General features: G+C 41.1%; 1 protein-coding gene across 1 annotated transcript; it reads left to right on the top strand.

Annotated features, from left to right (window-relative positions):
- Window positions 1–2,567: 2,567 nt before the first annotated feature.
- Window positions 2,568–11,135, top strand: LOC124300250 (homeobox protein GBX-1). Its single transcript, XM_046754122.1, has 3 exons — window positions 2,568–2,871; window positions 3,569–3,871; window positions 9,951–11,135. The coding sequence occupies exons 1-3, from the start codon at window positions 2,568–2,570 to the stop codon at window positions 10,556–10,558; spliced, it is 1,215 nt and encodes a 404-aa protein (XP_046610078.1). The 3' UTR covers window positions 10,559–11,135.
- The last annotated feature ends 3,176 nt before the right edge of the window (window positions 11,136–14,311 follow it).

The raw sequence follows: 14,311 nt of genomic DNA, 5'->3' as shown, positions 1-14,311 counted from the left end.
GCGGTGCGACAAAGAACGGAGCGCGACATGCGTTTACCTGTACCTGTATTGGTATGTTATGTATCGTTGTATACAGTGCGTTGTATCTAATACCGTATACCAAAATGCGAAGAAATGAGACGATAATTTCTATTATATGTACAAGGAGTAGTTCCATGGCGTGTTGTGTGCAAACGCAACGCGATTTTATCCAAAATATTCTACGATTCTCCCAGCTCTGAAACATTTTTTTTTTATCCGAGTGCTAGATTATCGATGAAACCGGTCTATAAATAATCGACGTGAAAAATTTAAGTTTTGAGTATAAATCGATATATATAAATAATTGACCTGTCGAGTAAAAAAATTTTCAAAATTAAGGGTACCGTTTCAGACCTTTTATTAAACAAAATCGGAAATTGCGAGGGTCAGAGGTCGGTTGGGTTTGGATGGAATTCCCCATATACTACATTTATGGTTTTCATTGTAACGTTTTAATTGAGTGATGAAAATATAAACCGATGGGGCTGTATTAGAGGGAAAAAATGGGGAAAAAACAAAAAACTAGAAGGGTCGTGAGATCGAATTTTCAAAGATATCAAAATCTAATTCATACAGAATTTCAAAATACCTCTAGAAAAGTGAAATATAAAAAAAAAATTGAGTATGAAAAGTAAAACCACGGAATCGTCAGATTCAGAAAATTTGGCTTTCTCCGCCGCTCTAACCTTTCTACATTTTGGCATTCATGTATCGCAAGATTTCCTACATTTTAAAATTCTACCTGTATAAGTTAGATTTTCCCTCCTTTAAAAATTCAATTGCTGCAATTTATCACCAACCCGAACCCCACAAATCCATATAACACAATATTATCCAACGAAGCTTTACAAATCCGAAACCCCGAAACAAATTATTATTATTATTATTATTATTATTATAATTTTTTTTTTACTTTAAAAAATTGCGGTCTCTTCTTTGTCCGCCAGCAAAAATTTACTCCCACAAGCGAATATCGTCGCAATAATTGCCAACGTGATTGCAAGTGATTCGAAATCAATACCGTACAACCCAACCTATAAATATAGACCGTGGAACGAACCATCGTACAACAAACGGCGCCAAATAATTGCCAGGCATTCGTTATGTTACGTTCGAAAAATATAGACGGTCATAGGGGATGATTTCTTTATACACGTGACGTATAAAACGAGCCTATAATTACGCCTTGCGTACATCGGCAGGAATTTGTAGCCCGCGTAGTTGAACGATACGATTATCGTGGAGTGGGAGAGATAGTGACAAGAGTGGTCGGCGATTTATAAAGATGGCGACTTCTGGGTGGGGGTAAAACTTTCCGTCATACGGATTGGCTGCTTTCCGACGAATCCCGAGACTCCGTTATTGATCAGAGTGACGCCCACACGACCGAGAGACTAAATTAGAGGGGGTTTCGCGGTGGAGGGAAAAATTCTTTAGGGTGGGGGGGGGGGGGGGGAGGAGGAGGAAAAGAAACGGATTTAAAAGCGTGTAACGAAAGCCGGTGCAGTTTGCCGTAAACCTTGCGTCGAGTCGAGTTGCTGCGGCGGCGTTAATTCGCCAAAGATGCGATAATCCCGGGAACCGACGATACGCCGATTATCCTCTTTATCAATTCCGTTTGTCACGCGTGCGGTGTGTGTGTGTGTGCGTGTGTGTGTATACGTGCATGTGTGCAAACGACGCGATAAAATAACCTAGAAAAAAAACTGGCTAAATTTGGAGAGAAGAAAAGGAAATTCGAAAATAGAAACACCGGCGGATATAAAGCCTCTAGTTACTAAAATGAAATTATATTTTATCGTGTATCGTGATCGTTCGATGGTAACTATAACGATACGCATATTATGAATTATTTTGTCTCGTATTATGCAGTGTGCGGAACTGATGTGATCGAGAGCGTGGTAGTGTCGGAAACATGGAAATGAACGTTTTTACGAAAATTTATACACACGCAATTACAGTGCGAACAGTGAGATGAAGTAACATCTGAAATTGTTGTGCCGAAGATTTCAGTGTGCGAATATTGTTGACACCGCGCGAGTTGAACCGTGTGCGGGGCAGGGGGGGGGGGGAGGGTGGGTGAAACATAATGAAATTGCTCGTTAAATAACAATTGATTACATTAGGTACGGTAGAGAAAAAAAAAAAAGAAAAGCAAACTGCAACCGTATAAGCCTGAGAATAAAATCGAGGAATAAAACTGTCGACGTATATCATACAAAAAATTGTGAATCAATTACCCGATTGCGGTGTGAAATAAACTCGAACGATGATTATAATCCAATTATCGCGATACGTGTTTTTTGAACACCATCTACCGCGGCGATATAATTTATACCGATCGACAAACGTGCGGCAGTGAAAGGAATTTTTGACGAAAAGGAGGGAGAGAAAAAAAAAAAATAAAAAAACAAAACGAACCAACCAAGAAAAGGGTGAGACGAGACAGTGAGAAACGTACGGGAACGTGTTAATTCTCATCGAATACTTTGAGGCTGGGGGGGCAGGGGTGGGAGGGGTGGGAGGGGAGTTTGAGATAATCAGAAATGGAGGAAACCGAGCTGGACGTCGGCTCGGCTGGCGACGAGATCGAGTCCGTCGAACCGGCGCGAATAAGGCCGGTACCGAGACCTTTTACGATCGAGAGTCTGATCGGCAATAATTACTGTAAAAGTGATCTGGATCAGAGCGTCGGGGGCGGTATTTGTCAGATTAAAAACCGAGGCGGGTCGGAGAGCAACGGCGGCGTTGCGATTAATCGATCGGGTAATCAGGAGGACCTCGAGGGCAGAGAAAGGGAAATCATGTATCAGCAGCACTGCCTCGCGACGGCCACGAACGCCCTGCCAGGTAATTTGATCGATCGATAGATTTTGGTGAAACGATCACGAAATACGCTGTTGAAAATTATTGTCAATTTAGGATAAAAGATTTGTCGATTTACGAAATTAGGTTTCTTGAATTTGCTTAGATTTTAGGTATTCGTCGTAAATTTACAGTGTAAATTATTTATTTGACCAAAATTTGTAAGGAAAAGACAACGAATAAGAAAAAAAACGTAACTTGAACTTGTACTAAATAGTGTAGTAAAAATCTACCGTATCTGAAAATTGAACAAACATTAAACGTACGACGGATGAAACTTTCGATACGGTGTAAGAAGTTCCGTAGAGAAATTTTTAAGAGGGTGTTATAGGTATAAAATCCGGAGGGTTGGTCAAGCCGTTCCACTATTCCAGTAATGTTTTATCGGTGTTTCATTAACGTTTCGGCCCTTTGCGGGGGGTGCTCCTAAAAACTGTAATTGCTTTACTTACAATCGCAACAATTGAAATTAACAATTAAAATTCAAACCGTCTCGAGAAAAAACAGCTAATCATCCTATACTTCCGTCATTGAAATTGCATTTTGCAATTGCATGCAATCCGTTATAATTTTCCTCACCCAACTCGCGACTTCGTTGCGATACGATTCGAGAAAGAGAAAAAAAAAAAAAAAAAAATCGACACTCGACCGCGAATTGACGATTGCTTTATCCCGCAACCAGGATTCGCGATGCCGTTGAGTTTGTACGGCGCTTGGCTGCCGATGAGAATGTACGGCGGCGGAGCCTCGGGGAGTTCGATAGGATTGCCGCCGCACCTTACGGGGACAACATTTTCCTCCCAGCCGAGCCACCAGAGCCAGCAGCTGGCCAATCTGAACCTGAGCCTGAACCATCTGCAGGCCGGAGGTGGATTCCCTAGTCAACACGTCAATCAACCGGGACGAGTCCTGACCGACGAGAGCGAGGATGACAGGAGCCTTTCCCCGGCATCCCCGGTCCACGACCTCTCAAAGTCCCAGCTCGGTAAGCCGATCATCGATATGCTTGGGGGGAGGATTGTCCGAGTCAAGCGATATTCGTAAATCCTCTAGAGTCAACATATACCACTTGCTTGAGTCAATGAAATACCTTTGTCGGTCGAAATACTTGCGGTAACTTGATTAGAGAATTGAATCAAGCCTTTGAATGATCCGTGCTTGTTATGAATTCAAGATAACACGGAACGAGTTCCTAGCGATAATGTGAATTTTTGATCAAGAAAATGTTTTGTCGAGTCGAGAGTTCAACGGTTGAAACAGGCGATAAAATTTTTTGGTAATAAAAATATATTGCATATGTGTTGTATACGTAGAAGTATAAATTGTCAACGTCAGTTTCTGTGACTCTATATTTGGTATTCAAATTTATTATAATAAAATTAGACCATATTCGTAAGAACATTAGATTTTTTTACCACAATTTGAAGCTCTGCTGATTAATAATCGAGATATTAAAATTATCCCGACAATTTCCGAGCATGGCCCGAAAATAACGCACGGTAACGAAGATGCTGTTTAAATTTCAAGTCGATCGGAAGATCAGTTTTTAACAAATCGTGTAAAAACGCAGAAAAAGAATGAAATGAAGAAGATGATTCTTTGACGCTGAAGTCCCCTTAATAATCACGCGATTATCGGTACAACCGACAATTGATTTTTGAATAGTTTCTCGACAAAAAATTTACCTGTACAATTCGATTAAACAATGTTAATCGCGAATTAGAATCTTATATTAGATGTCTGTGTTCACGATTGGCGGTCGGTTAATCAATCGCAATTAAAATGCAATTATGGATTGGCGCCCGACTGTAAGCAACTGAATAATTATACATCGACGTCTTATACATACAGCGCGTAATTTAACTGCCGATGCAGGACCTTATAAGCTCAGCTACGGATCGGCGTTAGATACTCGTATAATAATGTAGGTACGGTGTAATTGTTATAAGCGACGGCGCGATGTTCAAAGGGACGCGATCGCCACACGCGATGCGATTGTAATTACAATTACAATTGCATGTGCCTGAAATTCGGGAGATTTTCACTTAGGTATTAGAAAAGTGTACACGCATACATTCCGGGAATTTTAGATACAGGAGTTACTTAGCCCTTCGAGGCGTACATTTTTGAATTTTGAAATTACACATTTCTGAGGTCGGATTCGTTTTGCAGCGACCCCGAGTAACGAATTTCAAACGAATCGGATCAATTTTCCACAACTCATTTATTTCTCAATCAATTCTCACGTTTTCGGTCAATTTTTAATAATTTACCCAACACTCACTCGTGCATGCGAATTATCACGAATTGAAAAACCAATCGACGCATCGACACGTCTCGTTATTTCTCTCTCGAGAAAAACAACGCGTAACTCAAAATAATCGACGACGACCGAACGGACATACGGGAAAAGCTGCACGACATACATTGTCTATAGTAAGTGTAGGAAACTGTGCGCACCTAGGTGGCTAAACGTCATCATCTACAACCGGAAGCATAAACAATTTAAATGGTGAATGAAGCACGGGTGCATGTACCCGTACCTACACCCACAACCAGCATGCCTGCACACACGCTGCAGCAGCTTGCGGTCTAACCGCCCAAATAACCAGCTGACCGTACGCGTGCATAGGTATACGAAGGCGTAACTAACCGGCCGACGACGCATCGCCTTGGAATGCAACGAAGCCCTTACGGAGGGTTTGATGACCTTCGATCGAGACGTGGAAATTCGCCTGATGCGAGAGACGCGTGCGGACGGCTGACAACGATATTAATTACGGCAGAATTTAGGACCGTCTTTGAAATCGTTGACTTTTACGTATCAGGACTTGAAATTGTAAGGAATACCTTCGATATCTTAAGCCGACGTTGTCGTTCAATTCTGCGGAAGGGTAGATGGATAGATAACGTTTGTTTAGGCCGTAACCTGATTCCGAGTCTTGAGGCAAAGGAAAGAACATATAAGTATGTAATTATAATTATAGATGAAACAATGGATAGACAAATAATACATGCTTGAATAACGACGATCAATAGACGAAGACAAAGGTAACAAAGGTACGATAGATTTACAAAATTTCGAAAGCGCGCGGAGTATGACACGGGTCAAAGAGTGAGAGAGAGAGAGAGAGATAAGGTGAAAGTCTGAAGATCTTTACGTGTAAAGTAAAGTAAAAAAAAGAAATCTGCATCCGTATAATTCGATAGTTACGAAATTTCACGGAGTATTCAACTATCGATACCCGACTCGCAACTCGAGATTCAAGTAGATCTGTACAACATGCCTGACACCGACAACAATTAATCAACGAGAGCGAAAGATCCATGTTAGGAAAAAATGATTCCTTCGCGGAAGGCTGAAGTTGGTAACGTTAACGTAACGAAACATCGTGAAAAAAAAAAAAATAATTATTGTAAAATTTTAAAACGACTTTCAAGTAGTTTTCACTTTTCAAAATAACTACACATTTTCTCTCTCATTACTTACTTACCATCTAAATTTCAAAAAATCTTAAAGGGTTCGAGTCACGATTTTTTCTGAACATGCATCGTCAACCTCATGATTTCTCAAGCTGACGCCTACGAGGGTAAGGTATTAATGCAAATTAAAATCGAAATGAATAAGGGTGATGAATAAAAAGAGAAATAAGTGAAAAGAAGAAAAGAAAGAAAGTGTTACACGATCAGGGATTATAAGACGTTGATCATCGGTCACGTATTTTCGGGGTACTACCGTCGGTGTGAGTGAGATATTGTCATTCGAAGGGAGAAAGGTACGTAAGGTGTACACATACGACGCGACGCCTGCGAACAGCTTCACGTCGAGAAACGAAACGTAAACGAAACGAAACGAAACGAAACGAAACGAAACGGCCGGTGTCGTCTCTTACCGACCGGCTGCAATTGATGTCCCGCCGCCGTTGCCGCAACTATTTTGTATTCAATGTCGGAATCGTTCTGAGAACCTATCATTCATTTATGATATACCAAAGCGCGCCAACTGCTTGATACTTGCGCGATGCACAGGGCTAATATTATTACACATATAGCCGAAGCTCTTTGCTCCTAGACACACGCACACAAAGCGGCGGGTACGTACAAAGAGGCCCTCCTCCTCCTCCCTTTCCACGTCGGTATTTGTGCCTATCGATTATCGCATCGTCCCGATCGCGAGGGGTCAAGGTGGAGGAGGTGGGGGGGCTGGACGACTAATTCGATGCCACAACGGGGTTGCCCCGATGGTCGATTTCGACGTTGACGTATATATCAACGAATATCGAAGTCGAAAAAGGGCTTAATTAACCATCTTTGAGCCATAGCGGTGAGTATTCTTACCGCCGATTTTACGTCCATTTTTTTTATATTTATAGACAACTTGGAAGACGCAATTCTTTGCCCTTCTTTTTTGCTATTTCTGACAGCGCGCTGAGAGATTTTCAATACTCGAGAGTAATTGTCGTGATAGGATGAAAATTATTATTGTTAAAAAATAAATTTAATCGAAGAAAATCGTGAAAATTGAAGGAATAATTTATTTTCGATAAAGTTAACCCCTCTACGTATACAATTTTGTGTTTCGTCGGGGAAGGTCAGTAACGAACTCGAAAATGTTTCTTCATTTTTTGCTGACGTTTCGACAGGGCTTTGCCCGTCATCTTCACGTTTTGTTTTACTATCCTTCGTGTTCATCGTACAAGATTTAAGGAGAAAGTGACGAAACTACAATAAATATATGCCCCGAATTCTACGATATCGTTTTATTAAATTCGTAAAATTAATGCCGTCTCTTTATTTCTGCTTCGAATGAAAACGTATTTCAGTGTTTTCACATTTTCGCGCATGAAGCAACTTCGATATTTGATTATATATACGTCAACGTCGAAATCGATATACATATTATTACGTACGTAAACCTAACCGAGATAACAACTTTCATAGTGATAATTTTAATTTTATACAAAATTTAAAGTTTCACCGAATCCACGATCGGCTCGTTAAAAATATATTTTCAATCCCCTCGGACGCGGAGCGCGCACGAAATGATTGTCATTACATAAACACCGCGACTCCAGACGATATAACTGCAACACGTACTGCATATAGGCAACGATTCAATTGTCGGCCGTTGCGACGTGGGAGGGGGATAAATACTCTCATGAAGCTATAAGCGTATTTAATTATAATTACGTGACCGTAGGATAGCTGAGTTGTATAGGTATGCGATTCGCATATGACAAAGCACAAGTGTAATAAAGTAGCTGTTAATGCGGACCGATAATGCTAGTGCCTGCATAACCGATCAGGGATGTCGTCAATCTTAGTAGGCGTACAAAAAAATCTCTCATATACGAGAGGAGACTTCGAGTTGCTTGCCTCATACCTTGAATTCGAGCTGAAACGGCAAGTGTCTCACGGTCGATCCCTGAAACACGCGAGGAGAGAGAAACTGATCAGAACTATCGTCGAGGATCTGTTCGATCTTCGGATTTAACGGCTTGTCCAATTTTCATACAGAAGCTAATACAAACGAGGTTGAAATTGGTAACGTTAACGTGACCGAGGCTCGGTAAAAGAATCCGTGCTTTCGAATTTCGTATGTGCGGCGTAACGTTGCTAACTTTAACTATACGTTAATATACGTATAAGAACAAATTTGTAACACCGGTAGCTGGTTCGACGCGTCAACGTTTCGCCAAATTCATACACGAAAAGATGCACCAGAGGATGGTACGCGTGGACAAGAACGCGGACTTGATCGTACGAGGGGATTGTTTATTTTTTTTTCTTGAATTTCTTTGCTTTTTACCAGAGGATATAACGACCCGCCTTTACCGTGTCGGCCACGTGGGGCAGACCAATGAATAGAGGAGACCGTCGTAGGGAAAATTAGACTAAACTTTATCATCCCGGGGGTCAGGCGGCGAAGGGTCGTAGAAAAAACAGGAGAAAAAAAAAAGAAAAAAGAAAAAAAAGCCACTCGCCCCTGTGTATAAAAGCGAGGATCACCGACGCGATGAAATCGAACGTCGATAAAACGGTAGTCCGGCAAATTGATACTTGAATTTCATTGACTATCATTTATCGCGAAGGATCGAAGCGTCACGCCGAAGGAAATGATTCTCGAAAAGCAATTGGGCCTAATTTTCTCGCAAATGAATCATGCGAAGAGATCAAATTAATCGTACTGTCTGTGATTATATTATTCTTCGATATCGTAGAATTATTATTGCGGTTTTGGACTGTGGAGTTGAAAAGGATAAACTGGTACGTTGTAATATATACGAATCACGATGTCAGAAAATTTGATAATGTAGACAATCAAGCAGGAAAATTCGAATATGGTGAGAGTTACGCTACATTTTTTTTTTTTCACCGATCATAATAAATTACCGTCAGTCCCACACTACACCTGACATTGTCAATCCGAAACTATCCGACTTTTAATTCACGACTCGATCTGCAAAAAGCTTTTTCTACACAGTAATCCACACCGTATAATTTTTGTTTATTAGTCGAAGACGGCGCGCCATTTTCAACGTAGTCAAATATACAATCCGCGCCGTGTTGAGCCTGGCTATTGTTCTATTTATTCTGACGGTTACATGCTTTACGTTTCTGAAATTTGTTTCTTTTCACGTATACTGAAACCTCTCGTAAAACTCGACAATAACTCTACACGGATCCAACAATCCGATCCCCGAAAATATAATCTATAAAAAAAGATGTCGAACGATGTATGTCTCTGAATTGCGGTAGAGGTAAAAATATAGAAAGATCAAGAAACAGAACGACCACGATATCGAATTTTTTTAACAAGCGAAAACTTAATTCACAGAGTTTAAAAATGTAGAAAATCAAAGTAAGGCGAAGTGAAAGAATGGAAATGTCAAAGTATAAAATGCCAAAATATAGAGTCGTCAGAATTCGTCGCGATTTAATAAATAATTCTATACTAATTAGATCACCGTTCAATCGAAGATTCGATATTTTTTCCTCCTTCTACACCGTCGACGGGCAATGCAAATTTATTTTACCCCCGAGCCTCTGAATTGAAATTGCAGAATCGGAGAGCGGCCGAGTGTCGGCGGATAGCGAGGACGATTCAATGGGAAACGAGGTTGGAGGAAACGGTTCCGGAGAGCGAGGAAGCGGAAGCGGAGGATCGGGGGGAGGCGGCGGAAGCGGCAGCAAAGCGCGGCGTCGAAGAACGGCGTTCACCTCGGAACAGCTTTTGGAGCTTGAGCGTGAATTCCACGCGAAAAAGTACCTCAGCCTTACGGAACGTTCGCACATTGCTCACGCCCTGAAGCTCTCCGAGGTCCAGGTGAAAATTTGGTTCCAGAACCGGCGCGCAAAGTGGAAGAGGGTCAAGGCTGGCCTAACGACGAGCGGCGCAGGTTCCGCGGGCCGGAACTCGGCCGGTCAGCACGCCGGAAACGGGCCCCGAATCGTCGTCCCGATCCCGGTGCACGTCAGCCGACTCGCCGTCCGATCGCACCATCATCACATGGAGAAGTGTTCGCAGCCGGCGACGCCGGGATCGGCCGGCGGCCTCGGTCCGAGCCTCGCGAATTGCCTCAACGCGAATATTCAGGCCCCGGGGGGACCGCTCGGCGGACTTCGTAGGGTCTTTTCGGCCAGCCAACACGGCGAGCCGTCGGCAAGGTAGTCGCGGAAAATGTCGTTACCGACGTTACAGGTGCGTTTTTTCCCGATATTTCGACACAAAGGAAGAAGAAAGAAAAAGGTGTATACCTACCACGGTTATCCCATTTTTTTCCTTCGTATTGTTACAATCCGGTAGACTAGCGATACCGGTTCTGGAGAGAGATTCCCTTACCGACATATTACCGACCCTCAGCCGAGACGCAAACCTTTTATCTAAAACGATCGAGGGTCGGACGTATCCCTCGGAGCAGAACCGGTATTGCTCTTCTACTGAATCTGCGGAGAGGAATAACTGAGAAGCCGATTATAATTTATAGCTTTCCGACTTATCGTACAATTGAATCATGGCCAATTAATAATAGCGTTGTGCCAATTAATCGATCGTACGATCGTGTATAGGTTTTTTTATTCTCATTTTACAAATTCAAATCCTTTAACGCAAGGCGTTGTTCCGTTGTACAGACACTCTCAAATTATCGTGCGTACAGTATCATGTGTACGTGTATATAACCTTTGTACATATCTCGGTGGACAATACTACAATTTCTTATAATTATATATATATATATATTACTGTAGAAAAAGAAAAATCCCGGTACAATAATAAAAAATAAATTTACATCCGCGACGATATAATAAATATTATGATAAATGATAACTCGTCTCGCGAAAATATGTAATAAAATTGGTACGATCAAACTTGTTGCGCAATTATTACAATTATTATAATGTATATAATCCTGAACGCAGATGTTGGCAAAGAATGACGTTTGTTGCACGATATAAACAGAAATTTTTGTCAACTATAGTCTGAGATAAATTTGTTTGTAAACCTATAATGCGGTGAATTCAACGACGAAAATGATTATCTGCTTGCAGCGAGTTGAATGTAACAGGGATTGAAAAAATGTCTTTCTATAATCGCTGAGAATTTACAGCGTGGAAAGCTTTAGGTACAACACATTACCAAGAGACGGATTAATTTACCTCTATCATACACGTACGATATTGTACGCGAGCCCGTCTAAAGTTAATTAAATAAACAAAGTATCTATATTATACATATAATATAATCCGAACATTGTATATTAAAGGTACTATTGTTACCTCAAAGGTATTAGACGATGATGAACAAAGGGAAGAACATGAATATATTCAAAGGAAGACACACCCAAAGATCGGTGTCCGATATAATCTCTCCGCGCGGTAAGAGGATTTAGAAAAAAACCAATTTAGATTCGACGCGAGCTGGAGAAAAGAGAACTTATATATATATATATATATATATATATATATATATATATATATATATATATATATATATATATATATATATATATATCCTCAAGCCGAGACTGTACATAACCTGCCTATTATACATGCACGAGCTTGCATATAACGATAAAAACAATTCCGGCCGTTTATAATCCTTGAAAAATTAAAGAAACTATCAGTCAGTAAATTGTCCGAACATTTCGAGTCTGCGCTTGAAAATTACTAAAGAGGTAAAAATTTGAAACGTATGTACAATAACCGTTACAGCCAATCGTATACTGGCAAATGATAACGCAATCAAACAATATTATTGTACAGTTATATGTAATAATTTCTAAAATAGATATTAACGAATGGCGAATAATAGCGGTAATAATTTGTTATAACGAACGAGTTTATGTACGATATAATTGATTTAATATATTTCTATTGATTAATATAATAATAAATAATAATAATCATCATTGCTATTATTATTATTATTATTATTATTACTATTATTATTACCATTATATCGACGATGATAATTATTATTACCTACATTAGTATTGTAATAAGAAACCGAAAAATACCTTACGTGATATTATGTATACATGCAATAAAACACTATGTTACTACGTATAAATAATGCTTATATATGTATAGCGGTGTTTATTTAATGATCAATCACTCCTCCCTTGTTCAGTACAACCCGAACTATAAACTCTGAACTTGTATCAGGTCGGAAAGAGAGGGCTGTTGAATAATTCTCTATTTAGGACCGACGATGTGAGTGAAAAAAAAAAAAAAGAAAGAAAATAAAAAAAAAATAAAGAAGAGGCAAATCTGAAAATAGGAAAAAAAAAACGGTCGAACGTGAAGTGAAAAGTGCGACGAAAAATCGGTTTACAGTAAAGCGCAGGGAGTATAAGAAGAAGAAGAACTGCACGGGGCGTGAAGTGGGCGGCGCATCGGCCGTTTTCAAATCGGGCCAAACAATTCGTATATTTTGACAATTTGTCCGAATAAGGTAAGGGTGTAATTGTATACATAGATACATCGGCGACAGCCAGGCAACTATCATAGATCATAGAAAGTAAGGTACAAAACGGATCCTCTTCTACGAACGAAAGCATCGCCGTCGATCCCTCAAATCCCAATTGTGCAGGGTTCAACGGTGCATAGGCGACTTTTGTCGCGCCGTCAATTTTGACTTTCGACTTTGCCGGACTCCCTCCTCCCTTAACTTTTCTCTCTGTTTCGGGCGCGTGGATCGCGTCGCACTTTCGTAATTCCCCGGGGAATCCCTCTCTCTCTCTTTCTCTCTTTCTCTCTTTCTCTTCGGGGCCCGACGCACCTTTTCCCGCCAGTGGTATATAATGCCCCCCCTCCCAAAAAAGGCGCACGGGTCCATCCGTGTCCCGTTTCAAAGGGATCGTACCGAAGGAAAAAAAAAAAAAAAAACTATTCGGGCTGGCTCCCTGACATAAGGCCTTCTCTCAGCTATCCAATGCACCCTGGGCGTGACACCCATATGCCACTTTATGCGCGCAATGCGCGCCCGACGCCGAGCTTATAGGTATACCTACGATACAAGCGTATGGATACACCTACCGTGTGTGTCTCACGGTGCACCCCATAAAATACACGACTAATCGTAAGTGTAACGAAGAAAAAAATTCGCGGTCTGATCCCAGATGACACGTGACATCGAAATTAAAATTTTACAGCCGCGTTAACGATAAGGAATTGAAAAATTTTCGTGCCAAACAATTTTCATTCGTGATTTTTTTTTTTTTTTTCTTGTCGTTTCAAATATTTATAGAAAAAAATACAAGGTCAGTATTGAAATTCCAGGCTACATACAAGTTCTCAAGGCTCTGAAAAAAAACTCCAAGGTTTTTTCCGGGTCATCAAGATTCTGCAGAGACACCCCGATATTCGTGGTAAAAATGATTAATTCCAAATTCCCGCTCAAAGATATCAATTGAATTCGTGAATCGCGCAGTGAGTGATCTTTTCGTTCCCCGTTATTTTCCATGCTTTCCATACCGCGCCACCATGGGACCCCTTGACTGCGGGGTACCCGATGGAAGCGATCCGCCCTCGCTAGCCGGTATAGATTATAGTTACGGGTTTGTGTAGTAGCTACGCGATGCGTGCAGATACGCACGAACCTGCATGTACCTACATACGTGCGATGTGTGCATAATAAATAATAAGGGCTGACTGCGGGTTGAAGCGTGATGACGTGCAATGCCTAATTCATCTAATACGTATAATAACAAAGCTTCCGAAGCGATATACCCACGTAAGAGGGGGGGGAGAGACTCGTGGAAGCTGGTAACCCTGCATTATCGCACTGTGCACGGCAGTTCGCTGGTTTGCATTCACGCAAAATGCAAGCCAGGTGCGGTTAGTCGGAGTGAAAATTTGCAGCCTTAGGAACCATCGCGCAGCTCGGCTAGGCCCGAATTAGGTTTGTACGCACGCTACTGTT

Source organism: Neodiprion virginianus, chromosome 3, assembly GCF_021901495.1.
Source record: "Neodiprion virginianus isolate iyNeoVirg1 chromosome 3, iyNeoVirg1.1, whole genome shotgun sequence".
NCBI classification, from domain to species: domain Eukaryota; kingdom Metazoa; phylum Arthropoda; class Insecta; order Hymenoptera; family Diprionidae; genus Neodiprion; species Neodiprion virginianus.
This window is presented reverse-complemented; position numbering and strand designations above follow the sequence as displayed.

What these genes read in the sequence shown, in the direction of transcription:
- LOC124300250 (XM_046754122.1), top strand. Translation starts at nt 2,568, where the DNA reads ATGGAGGAAACCGAGCTGGACGTCGGCTCGGCTGGCGACGAGATCGAG. An exon ending in GGCCACGAACGCCCTGCCAG is followed by an intron (nt 2,872 to 3,568) that starts GTAATTTGATCG and finishes TCCCGCAACCAG; the next exon opens with GATTCGCGATGCCGTTGAGT. An exon ending in CCTCTCAAAGTCCCAGCTCG is followed by an intron (nt 3,872 to 9,950) that starts GTAAGCCGATCA and finishes TTGAAATTGCAG; the next exon opens with AATCGGAGAGCGGCCGAGTG.